The sequence below is a fragment of the Cryptosporidium sp. chipmunk genotype I genome (genome assembly GCF_004936735.1).
Source record: "Cryptosporidium sp. chipmunk genotype I strain 37763 chromosome Unknown contig_51, whole genome shotgun sequence".
NCBI classification, from domain to species: Eukaryota; Apicomplexa; class Conoidasida; order Eucoccidiorida; family Cryptosporidiidae; genus Cryptosporidium; species Cryptosporidium sp. chipmunk genotype I.
This window is the reverse complement of record NW_027125594.1, coordinates 44943-69724: the sequence shown is the minus strand read 5'-3', so window position 1 is coordinate 69724 and position 24782 is coordinate 44943. Positions and strand designations below refer to the sequence as shown.

Genomic DNA, 24782 nt, shown 5'->3' with positions numbered 1-24782 from the left:
GCCGTGAGGATAGGAGCGGTGATAAAAAAAAAGAATTAACCTCTTATATACAGAATACAGCAAACTTCTAGTATATTGTAATTAGAAAAGATGTCTGACGTTGAAATTGATCAGGAAGGCACCCAAGTTCAAACCGAACAAGAAGTTGTCAATGATTTAACCACTGCTATTAGATATGTTTTAAGGAACTCTTTTGTCAGAGGTGGATTATTACGTGGATTAAATGAGGTTGTTTTGGCTTTGGATTCCAAGAAAGCTCAAGTGTGTTTCTTAGCTGAATCTTGTGAGGAGGATTGCTATAAACAATTGGTTGAGGCATTATGCCGTGAAAGAGGAATTCCCTTAATTATGGTTCCGGATTCTAAGGAATTAGGAGAAATGGCAGGTTTATGTAAGGTTGATAGAGAAGGTAATCCACGTAAGGTTGTTGGAGCAGCGTCCGTAGCTATAGTGGACTATGGTGTTGAATCGGAAGCTTACCATTATTTACAGAAACACATTGCTGAAAACTGTCGCTCTTAAATAGTTACAAATGTAATTTTTGGATAAGTTGGCTCACTTCTTTTCTGTTCTTCATGTACTAATTAAAATACCTGATTTTGCATGTTTTTCTTGACTTTATCTTTGAAAATAAACTATTTTCTTTTGCCTCCATTCTTTACTAAAGTTCTTCATACTGTTGTCAGTTCAGTATATACATTCTGTCTGCTGATGTTGTTCTCAAGTTGTCATTACTATTATTTTTTTGCGAAAATGCATAAGTTCTGTCTTGCCTCTGAAAATGTGGAGAATTTGAGTAAAATTAACAAATTACTTGAACTAAGTTTTTTTCAGGTTTAAATAATAAAAAGTATATATTATAGTATAAAAGAAGTAGTGCCATTCTAATAGTATGCTGAATAAGTGTATTAGATACATAAGCAAATCAAATTTTGATGGCCTAAAAGAGTTGCTTGGTTTTGATGATGAAGTTTTTGAAGGAAGTGATGATTATTTAATAACTTCAAATATGGAAGATATTAATCAAAAATCAAAAAAAGGTGTTATTCCAATACATTTGGCATGCAAAATCCAAGATTTTGATATTTTAAGGTTACTATTGAGGTGCGAGGATCTGGATGTAAATATAAGAGATCCAAACAATTCATTTACTCCGGTAATAACTTTAATCAACAATGGTGGGGATATTGAATGTTTGAATCTTATATTGAAAAGATCTCCAAATCTAGATTTGTGTGATGAAGAATTTGGAGATTCACCATTACACTGGGCAGTTAGATTGGAGTTACCAAAAGTTATACATAGGCTGGTAAAGTCTGGAATGAACGTTAACCTACCTAATCATAAAACTGGTCAAACTCCTCTTCATCTTGCTATTTCAATTGGAAATGAGGAAGTTATTATGGAATTGATTGGATTATCTGCAAATCCCATATTAAATGATGACAATGACTTGGAAAGAAACTCTATTTTACATTTATGTATTCTTGAAAATATACCAAATATTGCTTTATATATATTCAATTCAGCTACTGAGTATCAAAAAGAAATTATGAGAAAATCAGTTGATAGAAACGGAAATACTGCATTGCATTTGGCCTATATGTATGGCATGATAGGATTAGCAGAATTCCTTATTAGTAATGGATTTGATAAAAATGCATTGAACGACCAGAACTTATCTCCTTTAGACTTGAAGTTGGAATATCAGGAAAACAATAGAAAAGAAAGCAAGGAAGATAACAAGATTTCCCAAAATAAATATGAAAAATCTGATGTTAGACAAAGAAGAGTAAATAAAATACAAGAGGAAATATATGAGACTCCAGTTTCTGAGTTTCTTGTTAAATACAATATAGCCGAAAAGCCAAACTTAATAATAAATAGTGATGATGAAGAAAACAGTAATAAAGTTTTGGGTAAACACGATTTTGTTTTCAAACTCTTTTATAAAAAAGGTTATTACTATCTTGACTCCAGTTTTATTAATCTAACTTTTAATGATTTAACAAATATTGGAATTAAAGACAAAAATTTAAAGGAGTTAATACTGCAAAGTTTAAGTAAAGAAGCAGAATTAAACCAAGAGAAGATTCAAGAGTTAAATGAACAACAACAAGAACAAAAAAGAAAAAGAAACATAGGGCACTCTCTAATGGCAATTTCAACATGTATCTTCATATTCTTCACAATGTATATTGTATTGAGTGCATTAGCTAGAAACAAGCAACTACCAACAAACGCAAGTAAAAAGTCAAGAAATTATCCATCCTCCTACACTAAATATAAAGCTAGATATGATATTTAATCATACATATAATGGTAGTAAGACACCTTGGGAATTGTAGACTTTATTTCCAATAGAATAACAATTTGATACATTGTTCTGAATTTAGTGTCTACCTGATTTACCTTGGAATACACGTGTTGGAGAGACAACTTCAACAGGGATATCAAGACCCAATCCAACAAGCATATCCTTGGTATCTTGATCAACCAAAATAACATCCAAATCAACCTCGGACTTATCTGGAAGTTTTTCCATACGTCTTTCTCTCTCTTCTTCTTGGAGTTTTAATGAAATACCACGTACTGGACCCTTTTGGATTCTTCTCATTAAATGGGTAACGAATCCTGCGATTTTATTTCTGAGACGCTTTGTTGGAATTGAGGCAACCTCTTCAGCGATCTTTTTGTTGGTTTGGAAATCCAAGGTAAGCTTTGATACGTACTTCTCAACAATAAGTCTTGCTGCTCTTTTGACTGTCTTGGTTCTAACTCTACCCATGATAAATCAGCTTTCGAAGTATATATGAAACTGTTAAATTACTGATGGTGAGAATAAAAGAAAATAAACTGAAGAAAAGTCAATCAGTCGAAAGTTTTCTCAATTTTACTGTTTTTTTCTAATTAGACCTTTTTCTTTAAAAAAAAGAAAAGCTGAACAACTATGCTTAATATTAATTTTTAATTAGAGTATATATTAATTTGACTTTTCTTTTTATATTTTATTGAAATGTAGACGCCAAAATATTAACTTGTATTTAATGATCACTTTTTCATAATATATATTAATGACTATTCTAATTATCAATTTACACAAATAAGTATTTAAATTATATTAATAATTATTATTTCAAAAAAGGCGCTACACCGTCTTTTTATTTATTATTTAAAAAAAATTCGGTTACTCTATATACCGGTAATGTACAAACAATTTCCCGCCTAAAATAATATAAACCATATAGGTGCCGAGTATAATAATAATTTAGTAAATTAAGAAAAATGTTCAAGACTAGTCGAATAAAGTTGATAAATAACATGTTATTGACTAGTTAATCTCGAGGAGAAAAATAAATATTTTATTTATACGATATATTAATTCGAAATATTGTTGGATGTTTCTAAGAGTTAATATCAAAGGCCAGTACTAGATTATTATTAGTTTTTTGTTAATAGTCGAAGTTAAAAAAATATAAATAAATAAATATAAATATAAGTATATATATACATATCTATATTTATATATATATATATATATACAAATTCTACATTTGATATTATTATGAGAGACTCCAATTACAATAGAACACATGATGAAGATTCAAGCCCGAATCAAAATGATGATATGAATAGTAATAGTAATAATCAAACTTCTTTATCATCATGGATGCTTTGTTTAGAGGAAGATCTAGACAAGGAAATATATGTTGTGCTAAGAGACGGAAGGCAATTTACTGGTATTTTTAGAAGTTTTGATCAGTATGGAAGTTTGTGCCTAGAGAGATCCTTTGAAATATTCAGTAGCCAAGATTGTTATAATGAGATTTATCAGGGATGTATGATATTTAGGGGCGATAATCTAATGTTATGTGGTCTAATTGACCAGAATATTAAACCAAATAATGCCAAGAAGATTCCATTGGCTGATATATTAAGAATTAAGCAGGAAGAGAAGAATCTAAAATCTATCAACTCTAACAATTCACCCAATGTATTTGAGTGGATTCCTGATGATAGTATTTAATGGCTTGTCCAATTATATCGTTATAGCTTACTTTATAGGATAATTTTATACTAATCATTACATATTTAAATCTTTTTGCAAAATTTTTTTTTTGTAGTGTTCTTAGTTCTTTAAACAACCTATTTTCCTATTGAATAAAAAATTTAAAAGAACCATACTCAGAGCGTTGGCGCCAACTATTTTTAAAAATAATATTATGGTAATTTATAAAAACTCAAAAATAAAAATACTTGTGGGAATAAAGTAAATAATAATTTAAAGAGAATAGAAATAAATAAAGGTAAAGGATAGATCTTTGAGTAGGCAAGTAGCAGGTCAAGTCTTCTTTCTTAGAACTTTTAGATCTTGGATAGTGAATGAATAACTAACTACTAGCACACAGTAAATTGGCCATCCCCAACTCTGAAAACAATAATTAAAGTAAACAAATTTGATAATTTTTTTTTAAAATATAAACTTGAATAATATAGAATCAATAAGAACTCTTAATAAAGTACTGAATTAAATGAGCAGAAGATGGATTTCAATATTCAAGAATCTCAGAAAGTAGCTATAGGGAATATGCTGAATTTGTCCCAGCAAGTAAGCAATTCCTCTGTGGGATCTTCTACGGCATCTTATGGAGTAAATAAAAACAATGTATGGATACTAGAAGGACCTCATATTTGGAAGGTTTTGATTTATGATAAAATGGGACAAACTATATTATCTCCACTTATGAAAGTTGGAAGTTTAAGACATCATGGTGTTACATTACATATTCAATTAAATACACAAAAAAGCAATATACCAGAGGTACCAGCATTATATTTTATTAAACCAACAGAAGAAAATATTGATAAGTTATGTGACGATTTAAGGAATTTATATTATGAAAGTTATTACGTAAATTTCATAAGCCCTTGTACAGATAAGCTTCTGGAGTACTTTGCAAGAAAGGCTTTAGAAACTGGTAATGCTAATAGAATTACCAAAGTAATAGACAGATACTTGGACTTTGTATCATTATCTCCAACCAAATTTAGTTTGGGCATGGATAAAGTTTATTCTGAATTCTTTAATTCAAAAACAACAGACTCAAAGATTCAATCCACTATTGATGGTATAGTTACAGGATTAATATGTGTTTTGTCTAGCTTAGGAACTATACCAATTATCAGATGTTCCAATAAACAATTTTCCCCTAGCCAAATGATTGCAAGAGAATTAGATAAAAGGATTCGAGAAATTCTAGGACAATCAAACAGCAATATTTTAAACATTAATTCTAATAACAGGCCAGTGCTGATTCTTCTTGATAGAGATATAGATCTATCTACAATGATTAATCATAGCTGGATTTATCAAGGACTAATACATGATATTTATAACTTGAAACTAAATAGAATAACTATAGATGACCCAATTAGCGGAAAGAAAGTATTTGACCTTGATTCTAATGATGAATTCTGGATTAAGCATTCTGGAGAGCACTTTACCCAAGTTGCCAATTCTGTAAGTGAAATGCTTGGAGAGTATAACAAAAAGTTATCAGAGTTAAATTATAATAATGAGGACTCTTCTCAAATGGCAACAAATCTGGCCGTTGCTATACATGCTTTGCCAGAGATGACAGAAAAGAAAAGAAGCATTGATACTCATACAAATATTGCTACAAAACTTGTAGATGAGATTAAGAAAAGAGAACTAGATAAATTCTTTGAGGTTGAGGAATCCTTTGACAATATTCCAAGTGTATCGGGATGCATTAGCGAACTCGAATCTCTTTTTAATTCTGAATCTAGCAAGAATTTTCTGGAGAGTGATAAACTTAGAGTTGTCTTATCCCTTTTATTGCACGAAAGGCACGGACAGAACATAAATCAACAGCAGATTGAACAAATCATTAAGCTCTTTAATAGTGAACAATCAACATCAATTAAGATTGTCAGATACATTTATACTTATCAAATTCAAACTAAGAATACATCAGGAGTTGGAGGACTTTCTTCAAATTTAAACAACCAAGATTTAAGCTCTAATCTAGGAAATTTCACAACTTATAATAAGCAAGACACATCTATGGATAACAATTTAAGCAAAGCAGGAATAACTTCTCTAGCAAAAAATGTGGGAGGTAAAGTATTTGATATGGCAGGAAAAAATATTCTACAAGGTGTTAGAGCCCTGCTTCCTATTAACAAAACTCTCAAAGTTACTTCCATTGTTGATAATATTATGGAAAAGAAATCGTTTTCGTCCTCACAACTTTCGACTAACTCTTCAAACCTGGATGATGAATTTCTTTACTTTGACCCAAAACAGCCGTGTATGCATGATCAGGATTCTAGCAAAGTTTCCAGAATTAAAACCTTACCTAAACAGAGCATTGTATTCATAATTGGAGGCGGGAACTTTACCGAAGCTCATGATATACTTAACTATGCAAAGAAGACTCAGAAAAACATAATTTATGGATGTACAGAGTTTATAAACCCATCTGAATTTATTAAGGAGCTAGACATTATTGCAAGCTAAAAGGATTACGTTTTTTTAGATTTATTATAGAGAATATTTGAATAATAAACACTTAAGTTTTTAATACTAAGATGCATGCACTGAAATTGACTGAGAAGTGCTCTAAACTCCTTTGTTCATTTAATCATAGTATGTGTATATTAATTAGTAATTATTGAAAAGGAGGAAGGTTAGATGGCCAATAACTCCTTTTTTTTAAATTTTTGACTTGAATTGTTTATTCATTATTATTTCTTTTTCTCATGCTAGAATAAAATTTTTAATAAAAGGTAAAGGCGGGAAATTACTTAATATTTATATATAATAAATTTTTTTAAAAAATTGAATACAAATATTTAAAATTTAAAAATATTAATTAAACTAAAAAATTTGAAATTAGAAATAAAGAAAGCAATCACCATTAAGTGTAATAGGATAGAATTAATTGAAAAAATCTTTCCAATTTTTAAACATTTACATCTTAATACTTCAAAACTCTTGGGATTAATCATAAAGAATAAAGTACTACTTAAAAGCTAGTTTTACTTTAAATAATTTGTGATTTGAAGAAAAAAATCGTTGTAAAAGCTGATATTAGGACAAGTATAATAAATGAATGCTGAAGCCATCAGATTAATTAACGAAGGAGAAGACTACAACTTTTCACGTTATTATGTTTTCATATTAACAATACTTTTTGGATTTTTCTTTCTATATTTAGAAAGAATCAAGACTGAGAAAGTATTGTATTTATTTATTCCTTCGAGAGTTAAAAAGTTAATTTCTGAAGGTATTAAGAATGAAAGTAAGGAAATAAAGAAGTGGAATTTAAGAATTCGTGGTATTTCTCTAATTCATGCTTTGTTATCAACAATATTTTCCCTAATAGTACTATTTAGTCCAGAAATTAGGCAGGATCCATATAGTGGGAAGCCAAGTTTTTGGTTGATTACTGGTTCTTATTCAATGGGGTATTTTTTATGGGATATTTCAATAATTATTAGAGAGTGGAATCAGAACAAAGACTCAATTGTATGGTTTTTTCATGGATTTGTATCTTTAATTTCCCTATCAACTTCTTATTTTATTTCAGAACAGCCTTTGATTGAAGTACTTTCTCTTGGTATTATTACAGAGTTTTCAACAGTAATTCTAAGTATTAGATATTGCTATCATATTATTGGTGATACAACATCTTTATCTTGTAAATTAGTAAGCTATTTATTCCTTATTGCCTTCTTTTTTACGAGAAATGTTATACTCCCATATGGCTTTCATACCCAAATGTTTAATGCTTTTAAGTTTGGTCCGACTTTTAGATCAAAGGCAAGAGTTTGTATATTCTTTCCTATTGGAGAACTATTCAATATTATGAATATTTACTGGTTATATAAGGTAATAAAAAATGTCTTCAATCCAAAAGATATTCCTGATAATTCTGGAAAAAAAGAATGCAATAAACCACAACTTGATGATTTAGATGAATTTCAAATTCCTGAATCGCAAGATAATATACTCCTTGATTCTAGGCAAAACAGTTCCGAAATTGATACTAAACTAGACTCTTCAAAAGAGAAAAAAGACTAGTTAGTTTTCCCCTTAGTTTATTTATATCAATCTATCAAAAGAAAATTCGAATTGCAACATCATTTTTAGAATTAATTAGCAACCAAAACTCTTATATTAGCATATATATAATTGTATGTGTTTTCTTAAACATTGCGCCAAATCTTTCTACTAGAAATGCTACGAAACTTTACATCACAAATTTACAACAGAATCTACGAAAATCCACAAATCCCACATAAATAAATCAATACTAGAATTAAAAAACATGAATTAATATATACTAATTTTCAGTTATAATTTTATGCTCTTAATTATCTAATTACGTGTTGCATGCAGCGCTTCCCGCCTATTCATTATAAATGTCAACATTCAGCATATTTTGAAATTTTTATACCGGTGTTATTTTGTATGTGGACACTAGAAATGCCAAGAAAAGAATTAATTTGTTTAGAAATGTTTAATGATGAAAAGCTGTAAGTATATAGATTTGTTTCAAATCTAAGAAGACTTGATGATTTTTCTTTGTTGATATTGAAAGTCTCGATTAGCCCATTACTATAGGCAAGAAGTATTTCTTCAGAATTCTTACTTTCAATAGAAACTAGACTATTTTCCGAGAAGTTTATATTTCGATTTGAGCTGCTAGTGTTTAGTTTGAATAATGGACCACATGTTTTCCTTATATCAAAAATTTCTACAATACCTTTAGATAAAATTCCTCTACAAAAATAGCTTGTATTTTTAACACAGCATAATTTAGTATGTGAAATTCTATGCTCTGGAATTGTATCCCAGCCTAGAATACAATCTGTCAATAGTGAAGATGATTGTTTAAAAGGAGATCTTAAATCCATAGAAACTGCAAGTCCATTATTTACTCCTATAATGATATTATCTTTGGAATTCCCAAAGCAAACATCCATTATTGTAAATTTCTCCATCTGAGAAATACTAAGAACAGATCTACTTTTGTACTCACTTAATAAACTTTCTAAAATCGCTCCTTTTGAGTATTTAATTTGTTCTGATTCACTAATATTCCAAATTATACATCTTCCATCCAATGTTGAAGAAACTATATCTCCCTCAACATATTCTGAGAACGAAAAGCTGGTTATCTTTGTGTGATACGAGTTATATATATTTTCCAAGCGCATATTGTTTAACTCAAAATCATTAAGTCTTAAATCACAGATTAAATTTCCTTCTTTAAAAAGTTTAATACTGTCGCTAGCTGTTCCAAGTATACTTTCCTCAAGACCAACTCTATTTCTGGGCATCCAATGTAGTCCTCCAACCGGACTAAATACATGATCATATAAATACCCAATTTCAAAGTCGTTGCTTTCACTATCATATATTAAAACCTCTACATAGTAATTCCTACCATTCAAATTTGACAAAGCAATGTATGTTTTTTTATCATCAACGTTTGTATGATTTAAAGGTTCCAGGTTGTACCCGATATATGGAGTTTTTGAAAATGCCTTTTCTATTATTAAAGATTTCTGCTCAAAATCATATTCATTCATTTCACAATATACAAATTATTTATAAATAAAAATATAAAATATATTAGAAAGTTCAAATATCCATAGAAAGCTTTAGAGTTAAAAGGTAACTAAAGTGTATATATATATTTTTGTTTTTGTTTTTTTTTTTTTAAAATTTTTTTCCCCAACTTTATTAATAATTTTTCGGTACCTTTATACCGGTATAAATGGCAACGAAATTTATGTAATTTTTTTTTTTTTTAAATAAAAAATTTGTAGTAAAACCGGTAACTAAAATTCTACAAACTTAACTGGCTCAATTTTACTAATATTATTTTATCATTATAATCAAATGTAAAATAAGGTGTTTTGCCAAGATGGAAAGTGTATCTAAAGAGCAGCTGTCAGAGATCATAGAATCTCTAAATACCATTATGCTCACCAACCCGGATCTATACTTGAAGTTAGCACAAGAAGAATTCAAAAATAGCAAAAATTTGAAAATCTTGGATGTTGATATCAAATATATAGTAAATTCAAATTTTGTATATATTGATATTTCCTCTCCAATGACCAAGGATATCATAAAGCTGGGTAGCATTTTCAGATTGGAACTGAAAATAGGATTTACAAAAGAAATGCTAAAGCCACAAATTAAAATTGGAGGTCAATATAGACAAGCTAAAACTTTGGAAGAGCTTAATACCTCTGAGTTAACTGTCAGCTTCGACAACTTCTTAGAAAAAGATCTGAAAACTGAGAAAGGAGCAAATATCATACAAGTAGAGGCTGTTTTGCATGAAATGGTTTTTGAAAAAATTTTAAAAGATGAAATTTTCAAGTATTACATGATCTCTATAATTCATGACCGAATTCTTCTCAGATTAAAGGCTCAAATCGCTACTCAAAATTCAAAAACTATTATTGAGAAGATTCTCACAAAAGCTAAGATTGAAAAGTTGATCCCAAAAAGTGGAACTTCTGATCAAATTGGCTTTTCCAAAGATGAAATGACCATCTATGATCTGGAATTCATGAAGATGAAAAAGCAATCTATTAAACACTTACTAAATCTGACATGTTATACATCTTATGACGACTTGTTAAATGAAAAAGATGCTGAGTTGAAAGATTGTAAAGAACAGCATGCAATACAAACCAAAGTTGTTGAGGAAGTAAAATCTTTGAATCATAGAAAAACTAATGAGCTACCTACACAATGGAAGGAATTAGATCATCTCTGTGGAATTCAGATAAAAAATAATTATTTACCTGTAAAATTTAAAGCATTAATTAATTCAGGAAAACTTGTTTTCCTATTTCAATTTAATGGTCCACAAGGATTTATTAGTAATCTATATAGAGCAAACGCTCACGTAAGTATACTTTCAGCTAGAGTAACCTACGATTCAAACACTATTATAAACATCAATTTGGAGGATTTTATTCAAGAATACCACCATTGTTCTCTTTGTAAGCCAGCTTTTGACTACAAAAACTCAATTTTAATGTGCAACAAAAAATTCCTAAAACTTTCTCTTACTGTTAGTAATATATGTGATGCTGTTAGACATCAGCTTAAGATCTGAGTTAAATTATACTATTTATTAAGTAATTCAATTCAAATTTACTTTAACTAACTGAAATCTCTTTGTTATTTAAAAACTTAAACACATCAAAATTGTCTCTATTATCTCCAAACCATCCAAGTTTGTCGGATACCAGATGATGATTCTTACAATTATCGCATCTAATGATCACAACCCCTTCATTATAAGCTTTCTTACCAAACTTCTTTGTAATCTTGCTATTACAAACCTTACATAAACAACTAAAAACGTACAGTCCATCTTCTCCATAATCCAAAGTACCCTGAATTTTATTTAAATCTACCATTTCTTGGTTATCCTTTAATCCATTATTTCCGAAATTCGAGCAAGCAAGCTTTGACTTTATTTCCATTCTGTCTCCTGTTAATTTACTACTTGTTGTTGAAACAGGCCTCTTAGACAATATTGGCATTTTAAGGCCGCTCCCAAAGATATTCGCAATCCATAGACCACTCCTCACCCTTTCCAATATACCTCCCCCACTTTTAAAGAGTAACCTTCTGGTAAGTAGAGGTAAAGAACTTGCTAGAGTTCTTCTTGTCACTAAAAAAGCTCGAGGTTGAATCATGATCTAATGAAACTTTTAAAAGCACTACGGGATCAAAAACTCAACTCACTAAGAAGTTTTAAATTTCATTACTGTGAATATTTATTTTTTCCTAACATTTTCCTTCTTGTAATGATAATAATCTAATAACAAAGCTTGCCGCCATTAGGCGGCAAGTCAGAAAATACATTAGTAAAAATGTGCACATGGAGTAATTGACAATAAATACCGAGAAAGTGGAGTAAAAAAAGAAAAGAAAGAGCTGAAAAGCGATAATTATCTTGAGGAAAGAAGATAAAGACCTAGAGTCTTAATAATCAAAAATCTGAATTATTTTCATTTTAATTTTAGTGTATTTTATTGATATGCATACAGAAATAATGCATGTCTAGAAATATCGTAAAGATAAAATAATGTATGAATAAAAAGTATTAGACAAAACGTGAGCACTATAAAATTTTTTTGATTTTAAGATAGAGATTTTATCTAAAGTAGAATAACAAAATTAATTAAGTTAGAATAAGCAAGACAATTTAAGGTTTGATTGTTGAATAAAGGTTTCAATACAGAGACTAAGCTAGAAGTGCAGACTAAGTTGAAAATGACAGGAGAATTAGTTTCCAGATTGCAAAGAGTGAGAGCCCAGATGGATGACCATGCAGTTCACTACGTAGGAGGAGGTGAATCTTCAAGAGCAGATGCAAGGAATTCAGTATTTAAGCTTAAGTGGAGATTTGCAACAATGCCAGATAAAAATAAGATAAAGATTGCAATGGATATGCATGGCCATGTTTTAGGAGAACAGGATCCTTCGGATGATGAGGCATGGGGTAACTGGAATACAAATAAGTTAAAACAATGTAAAATGGTTGGTAAATTGGAGCAAACAAAAGATATTGGGAGTGTTTTGGTTTCTGAATTTGAGAATGTGACCAAGGCTGAAAAGGAAATGGAAGCCAAGGGCTTGATTAATACTCCATATCTAAACGATAAAACCGAGACTGAGAGGAGGGATGAGATTTTGAGAGAAGAAGAAGCCTCATCCTCTTCTGATGATGAGTATTCTCAAAAGGATAAGAGTGGTGTACAAAGATTCAACACATTACAGAAAGAATTCATGCTCCAGAACTTAACAGAATGGTACAGAGAAATTGTCAAGCAATATAAAGAGGGAATTAAGTTAATTAAAGTAGCAAAATCTGGTAAAAAGTTTATTAGAATTGTTAAGCTTACAGATGATGGATTTTTTGAAATATCTTCAGTTACATCAAAAAGTGATAGAATGGTTCATTTGACTGATATAAAGAATATCGAGTTGGGAATTGATGCTCCAGAATTTAACGAGTGCAAGAAAGTTAATCCTAAGAACCCTCCGGTACCTGGATTATCTTGTGTTGTAAATCTACCTGATAAAAAAACTTTATGTCTAATATTTAATGATGAGGAAGCAAGAAATTCATTTGTATTCATGATCAGGGTTTTAAAGAGGAAATTTGAAAATTCGAAATCCAAGTAATCTAATATTTTTGATTTTGTGGGTCATCAAATTGCGTATATTCTTGGTTTGTAATAGATTCTTTATGGCTGCAATGTATCTGTTATACTTGAATATCTAGAGTTTAATATTACTAAATATTATAAATTTGGTAATTTAGAAAGAATGAGAAAAGACACGAGAAAGAAATCTATTATATATAGGAAAATTAGATAATATTTCAAGTAGATTTTGTGAATGAAATCAGTTTATTTACTTAACTAATTATGGTTGAAGCCTCATATACATACTTTAATCCCAAAACAAGGTGGCAGCTCTTTCTTCCAATATTCATTATTATCTCATCCTAGTCTTCTGAGATTTAGATAGTGAATTAACTTGCAAAGGTTGGTACAAAAGCTCATCCCATCTAATTCTGAATTGAATGTCAAACAAATGGATTTCATCTGTGTCCCAAGATCTATAGAAACCAAATATTGAATATCTTCATTCAGTTTTACTGGTTCGTATCCCTTTCTAATTGTAAATTCGTTGATTAGTGTCTTTTTTTCATTTGAGAAGTCACTGAAAGCAACGTCTATTACGAACTTTAAAGGCACTTCAAGCAATACTCCGCCAAAATTATCTAATATTAGGCTATTTAGATTTTTCGAAAGGTATATTGCTATGTACTTCGTGTCACCTATTGTTAAGTCTATAACTTGTTTTACCATTATTCCTTTGCTTAATATTTGAATGAAATTTAACAATTGATCACTAATTTGAGGTCCATTTTCTTTTATATTTCTAGCTAAATCATTGTCAATACTGCCTAGAACGGAGCTCATTTCCTCACACCTTTTGGCTTCGTATTTAGGCAACAAAGATAACTGGCTAGTTCCATATCTCTGGTGTAAATCACTAGTTAAGTATCTTATTGAGGTATTTGGTCTAAAAGAGTTATAATTCAAGATATTTCCAAAACAAGATCCTGAAACATGAATACAGTTCATCATTCCCTGGCATTGAGAAGTATTTTTAATATTTTCAAACTCAAATTCAAGCTCGGTATTTAACCCACTTTCATTAGGAAGTCTACAACACTCAAATAGCTGATCAAAAAATCTGCAAAACATTTGGGTGGGGTAATATTTTTCTTTTCTCTAATATTTTACTTATTTCACTTGTAGATTAAATTACAGGCCTTTTTCATCATTATTTCATCCTTGACCCAAGAACAAGTGATTAATTTTTGCTCTTGACACTTCTTTTGACGGTCTCAAACGCTTTAAACGAATAGTTGCTAAGAGACTAGAGTTACACTAGATTAAATGACTAAAAAGTTTTCTTTTTTCCAAATTCTTGCAAAATATACTCAAAATCTTCTTCCTTCTAATTGTTTTGACATACTTTTTTCACATTGGTAAACTATTATTTTACGCTTCTCCATACACACATTTTTCTTTCAAGCCTACAGTATTAATAGATAATAAATCAATATACAAAAGGTGGCGCCAAATGCATGCAATTTCTCCTAGTTTTCATTCCAAAGATAAGAAATTGGCTTAATATTTTGAAAAACCTTTTCAATATGAGGAACAATTTCATTAAAAACATTCTGAGAGTATAGAGTTAATGAATAAGAAAATTGGGATGATTAGTTTTTAATTGTATGTTTTGTAAATATTACATTTATAAATTGAAAAAAAACGTGTGGAGTTAATATAAATATTGGAATTAAAAGTGTTAAATTGAATAGTTTTTTAAACTTACATTAGGACTTTGAGATGCATCAATGTTTTTCCAGAAAGAATAATTGGAAAATTTTTGATAGGCTTTGTATACATTGTTTTGGTCTTTTATATTTTCATAGATTTCGCCCCCAAAACCCAACCTAGTTGAAGATAGGTTTAAATTAATGTCTAGGAAAATAACGAGATCAGGAGAAATTAAACCTTGTTCTCTAGATTTACACCATTCGAAGTCTAGGTTGATGGCTCCCGAAGAATAAGCAATTCCTGAAAATGAGTATCTGTCGCAGACAACGTCGACTCCATTTTGCAAGCTTTCCTTAATATAGTCATTAAGTTCCCATCTATTTGCCGTGAATAGTAGATGAGAAACTTCAGGTGACATTTTGATAGATTTTCTCAAATAACCATCCAACATTTTTCCTATACTCGTTGAGCGATCTGAATTAAAATTAAAATACATAAACAAACAACTACTCAGCTTAAAGATACTTACCCGGAAATCCGATCTTAAGACATTCCCTTCCAATACTAATTAGGTAGTCATATATTTTCTGGCATTGCAAAGTTTTCCCCGATCTGAAACCAAGTTAAAAATGTTTAGTTAAGCTCCATTAAAAGTTTTCCTTCTCTCTCCCTCCATAACTGGCTTTCAATAATTACAGATAAAGATGTTTCTCTTTTTCTCCCTTTCTCTCCTTGCCACAACCACACCCTCTTTCTACCCTCAAACTCATGCTCATTTTTTCTCCCATCTCTCTCACATTCAAATATTAACAAGCTTACCTATCTGTTCCTTCTAATACTATAAAAACTCCCCTATTCTTATCTGTGTGCTTGTCCTGCATAATATCTAGAATAAAAACTTCAAGATTAAGTTTCTGAATACATTAAAATTAAACTTCGCATTTGGCGCCAAAGTTACTTGCGCTTACATGAAAATGTGGGTAATTACGTGTTAAAAATAAGGATTTTCAAACCAAACAAAAAACTATTTAAAAAACATTTAAAAACTTGCACTTTTGGAATTAAGATAGACAGTTAGCAGGGCTAAGATGTGGACTTATTAAAAATTAAGATCAATTGTTCGAAGGCTTTTCAGTTTTCTGTGAACTTGAGTTATTCAGGCATCTGCCTGATTAATTTAAGGGGAGGACTCAGGCAATATATAAATATAACAGAAAACTGTCCGTTATTTTAATTATAAGGAAGGAATATGTATTCAATGAGTAAATCAGATGAAAATATCGGTCTAAATATAGATTGTAAGGAGGAGAATAAGATGAAATCAGCATTGAGTTGGAGCCTGATTCTAAGTTCTGGTGACTCTGGTAATGGAGGAGCATCGAATAAAAGAAGAAAAAGGAATGTGAGTAGATGCAAGATTGGAGCACAATTCAATTCAAGTATTTACTCAGGTTCAGTCGCTAGTCCTTCAAATCAAAATAGTTCGTCATTACATTTAAATTCCTCGACTTCCAACAAAGTCGATAAGGAAAACCTAAAGAAGAGAAGAGAATGGAAACAGAATTTTCAGATAAATAGGATATTTTTTGAAGAATTTCCAATATATAGGAAGGAGTACCAATATCCAAGTAATTCCCAACAAAAAGATGCACAAAATGCAGTGTTTGATGATTCTGGTCAGAATTATATACGAGAATCGCTTAAGCTTATACCAAGGAGATCTAAAATTGAAACAGAACAGGTTTACAGTCCTTGCTTGGTCTTTTTTGAAAACAAGAAAGTTTGCTTGCTAGGGGATGAAGAATACTTGTATCATAGCAAGAGACAACTATTATTGAAATTAAGATGGTATGGAGCCAAAACCCTAGATTACTATTCATCGAGGGCTGATTATGTGATCTGTCCCTCAACTTATAATGAGGTTATGAGAAAGCTTAAAGATCTTTCAATAGATAAAGAGAAAGGAGATAAAAACTTGCTTAAAATTGAAAGAGACACTAATGTAGTTCAATTTGAGAATTTACGCGGAGTCAGGATTGGACAGCAAATCAAACTTACGGAACTAGAACTATTGGAGTTTGTGGGCGAAGATTTCGAGGTTGCATTGGAAATGATGAACATTTCTGAACTCGCAAGAAATACTTTGAATAATCTTGAAAATTCACATACTAGAGTGAAACTGGAACTTTCAAGACCAAAGACAATGTGGGAACTTATTGGGAACAAGGACTGTGCAGATGAGTTATACAATAGCTTATTGTGCTTGAGGCTTCAATGTGAGGATGAAGATATATTGAAAAAACAGGGTATAATTCACCAAAGTTTAAGTGATTCAAATGAATTTCAAAGAAGCCGTCAATTAGAACCTTTACATGAAGAAACATGTGGTATATTCGTATTAATTTCTCCAGGTAACGTTGGTTCTCAGATTTGTGCAGAGCTTGCAGCTTTTGGATGTGGATATGATATAAAAATATATAAAGGATCAGATGTGGTTGAACCGATTGTGAAACAGTGGAAGAAAGGTCACTTTTTCAAGCTCTTTGAAGATTCTGAGTCTCCCCCAATTTGCACTATAATGACAGATTGTAGTGGAGTAATTAAGACAGGGGACATTTTAAAGATCAAGAATTCCTATTATAGTTCTGTATTTTTGAGGGACGAGGCTGGTGTTAATACAGGAAATCATAACGGGAGAAGGGAAAAATCCGTAAAATCCCAAAGATATCCTGCAAATACTAAAATAGGTTCCTGGGAAAATCCTCAAGAAACTAAATTAGCGGCTAAAAAGCAAAATCCGGGAGCCATTTTATTCATATTAGAGGAAACTTCGGAGACTGCTCAATTTTTTCTAAATCACTGTAATCATAGCAATAAATCTTTTGGTTCTAACAGATCCTATACTTTATATAAGCTAGATGGTGGATTTTCAACCGGCCAAGTTATTAAGGTTCTTAGATTTAATAGCTTAACAAAATCGGCTGTGGCGTGTAAGCTCTATACTAGATTCAAGAGTCCTGCATTGCTTAGTATCCTGATTGGTACATTTGGCCCGAATATAATCAAAGCTTCACAAATAATGCATTGGATTCACTTAATCGACTCTTTGGATTTAAGCAATGCACTAAGTTGTATTTCCTTATCATATACTCCAATACTTTTTGACTCAATTCTGGAGATTCCTCTACTAATGATTCAAAAATGTCTATTGAACCAGGAAGAAACAACAATAAGGAAGGAGATTTGGAGCTTTAGCTCCTTTGGTCTTACAGAAGACCAAGTAGGGACCTTTGAAATTTTACTCAAGGTAATGCATGACCTAGTTACATCTATAATTACTTGCTTATACCTTAGAGAAAAAAGCAGTTATAGCAACAACAATAGCAATCATGTAGAATATCCTGATTTTAGGCAAGAAAAAGTCCCAAACTATTCCTTAGGGTTCGAATCTCCCCAAATCATAACAGAATTTTCTCAGAACTCAAATAGTTTTATATATGCAAAATTCCTTTATGATTTAACCGAGATTGATTCAAAGTATCAGATAGATAAGTTCCCTCACTTGGTTTTTCACTCCTCAGGAAACTCATCCCAGCAACTTCAAAACCAGCTAAGCCAAAGCCAGAACCAGTTACAAGTACAACAATATGATCAAAGAGCAATTTGTGAGTCCTATTTTACCACTCTCTACTCTATTTCTCTTTTTAATTTGATTGCCATTCTTAAGCAAAATATCCCTGTTGAAGCACTTTATTCCGAAAAGGTGATCAATTTAGTTAACGATAAACTACTAAAATATAGTCCAATTAACACTGGCTATGATAAGAATCTTACTAATTACTATTTTAACAAAAAGCAAGAATACTTTTCAAGTTGGAAATATATGGAATATTTGCTTTTGAAGCAGGCAGGAAAGTCGACATCAACAGTAACTTGGAGATTAGCTTCTATTGACTCCAGTATACCAAATTTGTACTATAAGAGAAAAGTTTGTCAGTCTAAGTATCATGACGTAGTTGCCTATATTCCTTCAAAGATTCCGAAGCTAAGTGTAAGAATCCCTGATTTGCTTAAACATAACTAATAACTTGGATAAAGATTCTTTATTCTAGTTTCTCTCCTAATTACTTATATATATTTTGCTTCCCCCTCCCCTGCACTGAATTGCTTTTATTTATTCTCAAAATACACTTTACCAAATTTCCTTTCACTTTATTAGAATCTCAAGTTCGATATGACTTCTTGAAGAAGCAGAAAAATTCAGAAATCAGCTCATAAGTCCATTTTTTTAATTTTGAAGTAATAATAATAGTAATTGTTAATAAAATCTTATTATTAATATATTTGCCTCCATGACTAATTGCATGTACTCCGGTATATAAAACATGGTTGGCGCCTAAAGTCAAAAATAAAATTAATTTATTTGCATGAGAAATAACGTCAAAAATTTTTAAAAAATAAAAATAAAAAATAGACAAAAAAAGAGTTTCTATGTTTAGTTGTGATAAATGGGAAACACAAATGAAAAGGTAAACATATCTGGGGAAGATGTTGCAAAAAAGGATACAGAAGGAGCTAAATTAAAGGAAAAGAATGGTGAGATCACAAAAGAAAATAAAGGCAATAAAGTTGATGAGAAGGAGAAAATAAAAGTAAGTGAAGATAAAGGAAGGCTGAAAAGGGGGGGAAAGGATGGCGAGGAAAAAAGCAAAAAGCAGATGGAAAAGATGGATCCAATTAATGATAACATACCTAAAAAGCAGGAAAAAGACAACGGTGATAGTATTGTCAAATTTGAGATACCTCTTAAAGACAAACTCAGTCTAAAAAGGAGGTGCAAGTTGAATATTCCTCCATGTTCAAGAGTCCCAGAACCAGTTTACAGCATCAAGTTGTTAATTAATGATAAATATGATGGTCCATTTCAGTTAGAAATGAAGACTAACCCGTGTGAGATACATATTACAGGATTTGAGGGAGTACTGTTGAAGAGAATTAAAAAAAGAGATATCATTTTTCTGCAAACTATTAAGAACGAATCTCTTAGGATGTTCATAAAAACTTCAGAAGATTATGAAACTAATCACTTAGCAAATGAAGATCAGTTAGATGATACAAACATGTATACATCTCAGTATTTGGGTGAAGTTATGCAAATTATATGCAAATTCTTAAATAAACAGGACTGTGAATCGTTTGAGTTCTTTTTCCCATTTATATATGGATTAATTGTTCATTCTGACAAAGTTAAGATTCCTGTTGCAGATTTTATTGATTTTGGGGAATATGTTATAGGCTCTAGTAAACATATATTAAAGAGACTGGATGAGTATAAGAATCTTAATGATAAGATTTACGAAGATAATATGAGTATTGATGAGGATAATGAGGAAAATTTATTAGATTTTTATGAAGTTAAGATGATAGCTCAGGAAAGGGAGTTTTTCTCAAGAAAGAATTTGGAGTTAATATACAAATCAAATTCTTTTTTTGGGTTAGAAATTTCCAATTCCTCAAACACTAATATTGAAGATAAAGAAGAAGAGGATAAAATTATGAACGAAAGGCAGGAAAAATATTCAAAGTTTTTTCCTGTTTCTATTACAGGCGAGGCAGAATCTGGTGGAATCATTACATTCAAAGATATATCTTCAATAGGACTAAAGTATGTACCAGAAGTTATAGAATGGAGAATATCAAAGAATATTGGTGGAAGCAAGGCAGAATATCAAGAGGTACCAATATCTGTTAGTAAATCATTTCAAATTAACGTAGATCATGTAAGTTTATAAACGAAATAATTAATTTGATTCGAATTTAACTTTATTTTTCTAGGTTGGAAGATATATACAGGCAAAAGTATTTAGGCATATTGGGCAAGATTTAACAGATACATATATATTTTCAGAGGCACAAAGTAATATAATAATTCCAGGTGATCAGTTTTTAGTAAATGTTGCAGAATTATTAATATATGGAAAAACTTATAGAGTAGATATTTCAACATATGACGCACTATTGTTACTTTCAGTACAGAATCCAACATATTATATAGAAGTAATGAGAAAATATAACTACTATGACAACTATGCATATAATCCAATGGTATCTTGTATATTAGATATAAAGCATTCAAATATTAAATTATTAATACCAACTCCATCAATATTAAGGAGTTATTACCAAAATTCAAAAATGATTCCATTATGTTTTAGTTATAGTGAATTTATCATGACAAAAAAAAGTGATTGGTTTGGTTATTATAATGAATATCCTAAAATACATGAATGTATAATGAGGCAAGGAGAATTACTTGGTAAAGTTTCATTAGTATTATCACTGTTAGAAGGTCAGAGAAAGGATATATCATTATATTTTGCAACAGAAAGAGATAAGAATATTGTATATTTTTCAATATTATTCAGACAATTATCACCAAATTTTAGTTTGGAGGAAATTGGTAGAGAAAGTAAAAGTAATAAATTTGTAAATTTTAAAAAACAATTTATATATGGTCTTAGAAAAGTTAATTGGAGATCAAGATTATTGTTAATAACAACACAACAAGCAGGCACTTACATTAGAGAGTTGGGTAAGATTGCAAAGTATGATCCAAATATAAATGAAAATTCACTTGAATGAGTGAGTGAACAAAAAAATAAGCTTCAAAGTGATTCGAAATCCATTTAATAAGTTATAATAATATAAAAAAATAATTATTAATCTAGTTTTTAGTAAATCTTGCATATAAACAAATTTAGATATAATTAGATTGATTAATTAGTTTTGTTTAAACTGAATATTATATGATCCAGTTTGAGGGTTTTGTTCGACCTGGAAATTATCCAGAGATAATCCAACTTTACCTAGAAACATATTTCCTAGATCTTTAAGCTTTCCAACCATTTCTTCTTTTTCTTTATTAAATAATTCAGTCGAATTTTTCTCAACATTTTTATGTCTTTTGACCAAATTTAAATCATTCTTCAAATTTTCATCCAATTCAAATGCCTTATTGATATCTCTCAAAGCATCATGCCATTTCTCCTTCTTCTCTAATACAGTAAATCTCCTTAAATAAGCCTTTGTATAAGTGTCATCAAACTCGATTGCATCATTTGAATCAACTAGAGCACTGTCTATATTATCAAGCATAATATGGCATGCAGCTCTATTCGAATATAATACACTCATTAGTCTTTTTTCATCTTCTGGGCAATTTAATATTGCTTGTGTATAACGTTGAATTGCTTCTTGAAATTCTCCTTTGGAAAATAGCTCATTTGCTTCTCGTTTAATACTCTCAACAAGTTCTTTTTCTGTTTCAAATGTATCTTCCTCCATTATACTAGACTATACCTTTAATTTAAACTTGAATTTCAGTGTTATTAGATACTGATATATATGCTTTTTTTTTTTTTTTTTTTAAATTGATAACTTATTTATTTAATAGCTTATTAAGCCATAAACTAGTTCTCAAGCTTAACTCACAATTTGTCCATTTAATTAATTAATTAATTAATCAATTAATATTCCCTCGCTCATTTTATTAACGTATTAATTATTTCTAGTTAATTTAAGTATACCTATTTAATGATAGTTAAAAAAAATAAAGACAATATTCCCGCCTAAATATTATTTACAATATTTACTAAGGAACTAAGTCAAAGTGACATGTGGGGAAATTAAAATAAATAAGACTTGACAAAATTATACTAACATCTTTTTTCCCATTTATTTAGAATGAATTTCCACTGTTTGTATTGATTAACTTTTGCTTCTAAAAGCAGCATTAATAGATAATACCAAACAAAAAAATGCCTGAATTGGTGAGTGAATGGATTGTGGGGAAAAGTAATATTATGAAATTGCATGTCATGTTGACATTGAAGTTAGTTAATATCGACAATTACGTGTTAATTACGTAATTATTTTTTTTGCATGCAAAATCATTTTAAAAATAATTCTGTAATAGACCGGTGTATGCATGTTAAAAAATTTTAAAAAATGATTACGTAACAATTAATAGTAATTATCGGCCATTTTTTTTAATCAAATATAAATTAAATAAAGGGAAAAAGGATTGATTGATTAAATAATTAATTAATAATTATTTTTCCTCTTTTTGTTTTCATTATTAAAGTAATTTAAAAGTAGAATTTGTATTTGAATTAAGAAAAAATGGTAAAATTCAATACAAGAATAAATATATCTGTATTATTTTTGATGATAGGAATAATGATGGGAAGTGTTTTTGGAATTGAATTTAATTTACACAGAGCAATTGAAGAACAGAGAAAATTGATTACAACAAATCCATTTTTCGCATTGGGAGCAGATATTAAACAATTGAGAAAACTTGCAATAACTCAACCTGAAGCAATTAAGAATGCAGGAGTCATTGTTGCACATGTTGATAATCCAGTAATATTACAGCCAGGATCAGGAAATTTGGATGATGTATTATCAGAGGCTCAAGAAGTTGTTAAGACGTTTATGGAGCCAAAGAAGCAAAATATGTTATTGAATATAATTTCTCCATATGATAGAATTAATTACGATGAAAAGCAATCTGTCATATTGCAGGATTCTATTGTAAGTTTAATATAAAATAAAACTCATTATTTGTAATTTAATGAGTTTTATTTTTTTCACTCTTCCTCACCCTTTAAATTATCAATTAATTTTTTTTTTTTAGGAAAAACATAAACAGTTACTTAGAAAAATTGAAGAAAAGGAAGAAGAGGAGAGTGAAGAAGAAGAAGAATCTACAGATGATGAGTAAATAAATCCAAAATGAATAACTAACTGCTATATAGTCAAACAATTGTTATAATTCTGGTACTTTCTTTGCAAAAACTACACAATTTTAGCTATTATTACACTTAATCAATTTAATTATGGCTTAAGTAAAAAAAATATATATATTAAAATAAATGCGCCTTGGTAAAAAAAAATTGAATTAAATATATTAAATTTGATTTATAATTACAAAATAACAAGAAAATGTTAATCTAGAAAGAAAAGTGAACAAAGCCTAGAAATAACAAATTGTTTTTTTTAAATAGATGGAAATTAAACAAAAAACTAACTGAACTTTATAACTATTTTCTTTAGATTTCTCATTTATATGTTTTTAAAAATGTAATTCATATTTATTAAAATAATAGTAATCCCAACTACTTATATTGTAAATAAAAAATGGACGTTAACAATGTTGCGGAACTTTCTGTGGACTTTAAAGAGCTTATAGAATTGAAGAAAGAAAAAAAAATCTTATTAAATCCTATTGGAACTTTACCAAAATATAGTCAGCAAAATGTTGATCTTGGATTACCTATAGCAATAATGGATTATCAATATGACCTTGTTAAGGATTACAGAAAATCAAAAAAGACGAATTCTGATCAAAGCCAACTAGAAGAACAAGAATCAAACTTTTCACCAAGTAAATGTATATATCCAGAAAACTTCGCTAAAAATGACAATGTTTATAAATTAGTTTATCATGACTTAGTGGTTAAATACGGATATTATGTTCAACAAGGAAGTAAATATGGTTGTGATTTTGTTCTATATGAAAATGATCCTGACAAATGTCATAGTTCTTTTCTATTGAATATTATTAACCCTCTAGAAAAAAAACAACCTTTAACTATTAGAGACTTAGTTTTATGGCAAAGAGTCTCTAATAAAGTTAACAAGAAAACAGTGATTGCATTTTTAACTGAGGAAAAGGAAGAGGAAAATAGAAGGTTAAAAATCAAATATGTTTGTTTAGATAATTACATTAATGATTTGAAAATTATTAAATAAAACTATTTATATTTATTTATGCATGCACACGT

The 24782-nt window shown here is 29.7% G+C and overlaps 18 protein-coding genes across 18 annotated transcripts; 12 read left to right on the top strand and 6 right to left on the bottom strand.

The window, feature by feature from the left end:
* Positions 1 to 90: 90 nt before the first annotated feature.
* Positions 91 to 522, top strand: ELE39_003349 (ribosomal RPS12; the record flags this gene model as incomplete). Its single annotated transcript, XM_067346335.1, has 1 exon — positions 91 to 522. One exon carries the CDS (start codon positions 91 to 93, stop codon positions 520 to 522), a length of 432 nt encoding a protein of 143 aa, XP_067201365.1.
* A 370-nt stretch (positions 523 to 892) lies between these two features.
* ELE39_003348 (ankyrin repeat having a transmembrane domain) lies at positions 893 to 2308 on the top strand (the record flags this gene model as incomplete). The annotated part of the gene is made up of 1 exon (XM_067346334.1): positions 893 to 2308. The coding sequence occupies one exon, from the start codon at positions 893 to 895 to the stop codon at positions 2306 to 2308; it is 1416 nt and encodes a 471-aa protein (XP_067201364.1).
* Positions 2309 to 2392: 84 nt separating this feature from the next.
* ELE39_003347 (40S ribosomal S17) lies at positions 2393 to 2788 on the bottom strand (the record flags this gene model as incomplete). The annotated part of the gene is made up of 1 exon (XM_067346333.1): positions 2393 to 2788. The coding sequence occupies one exon, from the start codon at positions 2786 to 2788 to the stop codon at positions 2393 to 2395; it is 396 nt and encodes a 131-aa protein (XP_067201363.1).
* A 777-nt stretch (positions 2789 to 3565) lies between these two features.
* ELE39_003345 (small nuclear ribonucleoprotein U6) lies at positions 3566 to 4027 on the top strand (the record flags this gene model as incomplete). Its single annotated transcript, XM_067346331.1, has 1 exon — positions 3566 to 4027. One exon carries the CDS (start codon positions 3566 to 3568, stop codon positions 4025 to 4027), a length of 462 nt encoding a protein of 153 aa, XP_067201361.1.
* Positions 4028 to 4543: 516 nt separating this feature from the next.
* Positions 4544 to 6544, top strand: ELE39_003344 (Sec1 family; the record flags this gene model as incomplete). Its single annotated transcript, XM_067346330.1, has 1 exon — positions 4544 to 6544. One exon carries the CDS (start codon positions 4544 to 4546, stop codon positions 6542 to 6544), a length of 2001 nt encoding a protein of 666 aa, XP_067201360.1.
* Positions 6545 to 7135: 591 nt separating this feature from the next.
* Positions 7136 to 8110, top strand: ELE39_003343 (uncharacterized protein; the record flags this gene model as incomplete). The annotated part of the gene is made up of 1 exon (XM_067346329.1): positions 7136 to 8110. The coding sequence occupies one exon, from the start codon at positions 7136 to 7138 to the stop codon at positions 8108 to 8110; it is 975 nt and encodes a 324-aa protein (XP_067201359.1).
* A 344-nt stretch (positions 8111 to 8454) lies between these two features.
* Positions 8455 to 9624, bottom strand: ELE39_003342 (WD repeat containing; the record flags this gene model as incomplete). The annotated part of the gene is made up of 1 exon (XM_067346328.1): positions 8455 to 9624. One exon carries the CDS (start codon positions 9622 to 9624, stop codon positions 8455 to 8457), a length of 1170 nt encoding a protein of 389 aa, XP_067201358.1.
* A 338-nt stretch (positions 9625 to 9962) lies between these two features.
* On the top strand, positions 9963 to 11174 carry ELE39_003341 (uncharacterized protein; the record flags this gene model as incomplete). Its single annotated transcript, XM_067346327.1, has 1 exon — positions 9963 to 11174. One exon carries the CDS (start codon positions 9963 to 9965, stop codon positions 11172 to 11174), a length of 1212 nt encoding a protein of 403 aa, XP_067201357.1.
* Positions 11175 to 11217: 43 nt separating this feature from the next.
* On the bottom strand, positions 11218 to 11763 carry ELE39_003340 (DNL zinc finger domain-containing; the record flags this gene model as incomplete). The annotated part of the gene is made up of 1 exon (XM_067346326.1): positions 11218 to 11763. One exon carries the CDS (start codon positions 11761 to 11763, stop codon positions 11218 to 11220), a length of 546 nt encoding a protein of 181 aa, XP_067201356.1.
* Positions 11764 to 12343: 580 nt separating this feature from the next.
* Positions 12344 to 13258, top strand: ELE39_003339 (uncharacterized protein; the record flags this gene model as incomplete). The annotated part of the gene is made up of 1 exon (XM_067346325.1): positions 12344 to 13258. One exon carries the CDS (start codon positions 12344 to 12346, stop codon positions 13256 to 13258), a length of 915 nt encoding a protein of 304 aa, XP_067201355.1.
* Positions 13259 to 13578: 320 nt separating this feature from the next.
* Positions 13579 to 14352, bottom strand: ELE39_003338 (uncharacterized protein; the record flags this gene model as incomplete). Its single annotated transcript, XM_067346324.1, has 1 exon — positions 13579 to 14352. One exon carries the CDS (start codon positions 14350 to 14352, stop codon positions 13579 to 13581), a length of 774 nt encoding a protein of 257 aa, XP_067201354.1.
* Positions 14353 to 14962: 610 nt separating this feature from the next.
* Positions 14963 to 15385, bottom strand: ELE39_003337 (thymidylate kinase; the record flags this gene model as incomplete). Its single annotated transcript, XM_067346323.1, has 1 exon — positions 14963 to 15385. One exon carries the CDS (start codon positions 15383 to 15385, stop codon positions 14963 to 14965), a length of 423 nt encoding a protein of 140 aa, XP_067201353.1.
* A 798-nt stretch (positions 15386 to 16183) lies between these two features.
* ELE39_003336 (uncharacterized protein) lies at positions 16184 to 19018 on the top strand (the record flags this gene model as incomplete). The annotated part of the gene is made up of 1 exon (XM_067346322.1): positions 16184 to 19018. The coding sequence occupies one exon, from the start codon at positions 16184 to 16186 to the stop codon at positions 19016 to 19018; it is 2835 nt and encodes a 944-aa protein (XP_067201352.1).
* Positions 19019 to 19442: 424 nt separating this feature from the next.
* Positions 19443 to 20726, top strand: ELE39_003378 (MSP-domain like family member; the record flags this gene model as incomplete). The annotated part of the gene is made up of 1 exon (XM_067346364.1): positions 19443 to 20726. One exon carries the CDS (start codon positions 19443 to 19445, stop codon positions 20724 to 20726), a length of 1284 nt encoding a protein of 427 aa, XP_067201394.1.
* A 268-nt stretch (positions 20727 to 20994) lies between these two features.
* Positions 20995 to 21576, top strand: ELE39_003377 (uncharacterized protein; the record flags this gene model as incomplete). The annotated part of the gene is made up of 1 exon (XM_067346363.1): positions 20995 to 21576. The coding sequence occupies one exon, from the start codon at positions 20995 to 20997 to the stop codon at positions 21574 to 21576; it is 582 nt and encodes a 193-aa protein (XP_067201393.1).
* A 138-nt stretch (positions 21577 to 21714) lies between these two features.
* On the bottom strand, positions 21715 to 22278 carry ELE39_003376 (TPR Domain containing; the record flags this gene model as incomplete). The annotated part of the gene is made up of 1 exon (XM_067346362.1): positions 21715 to 22278. The coding sequence occupies one exon, from the start codon at positions 22276 to 22278 to the stop codon at positions 21715 to 21717; it is 564 nt and encodes a 187-aa protein (XP_067201392.1).
* An 837-nt stretch (positions 22279 to 23115) lies between these two features.
* ELE39_003375 (uncharacterized protein) lies at positions 23116 to 23719 on the top strand (the record flags this gene model as incomplete). The annotated part of the gene is made up of 2 exons (XM_067346361.1): positions 23116 to 23529; positions 23633 to 23719. The coding sequence occupies 2 exons, from the start codon at positions 23116 to 23118 to the stop codon at positions 23717 to 23719; spliced, it is 501 nt and encodes a 166-aa protein (XP_067201391.1).
* Positions 23720 to 24135: 416 nt separating this feature from the next.
* Positions 24136 to 24750, top strand: ELE39_003374 (tRNA intron endonuclease; the record flags this gene model as incomplete). The annotated part of the gene is made up of 1 exon (XM_067346360.1): positions 24136 to 24750. One exon carries the CDS (start codon positions 24136 to 24138, stop codon positions 24748 to 24750), a length of 615 nt encoding a protein of 204 aa, XP_067201390.1.
* Positions 24751 to 24782: the final 32 nt, after the last annotated feature.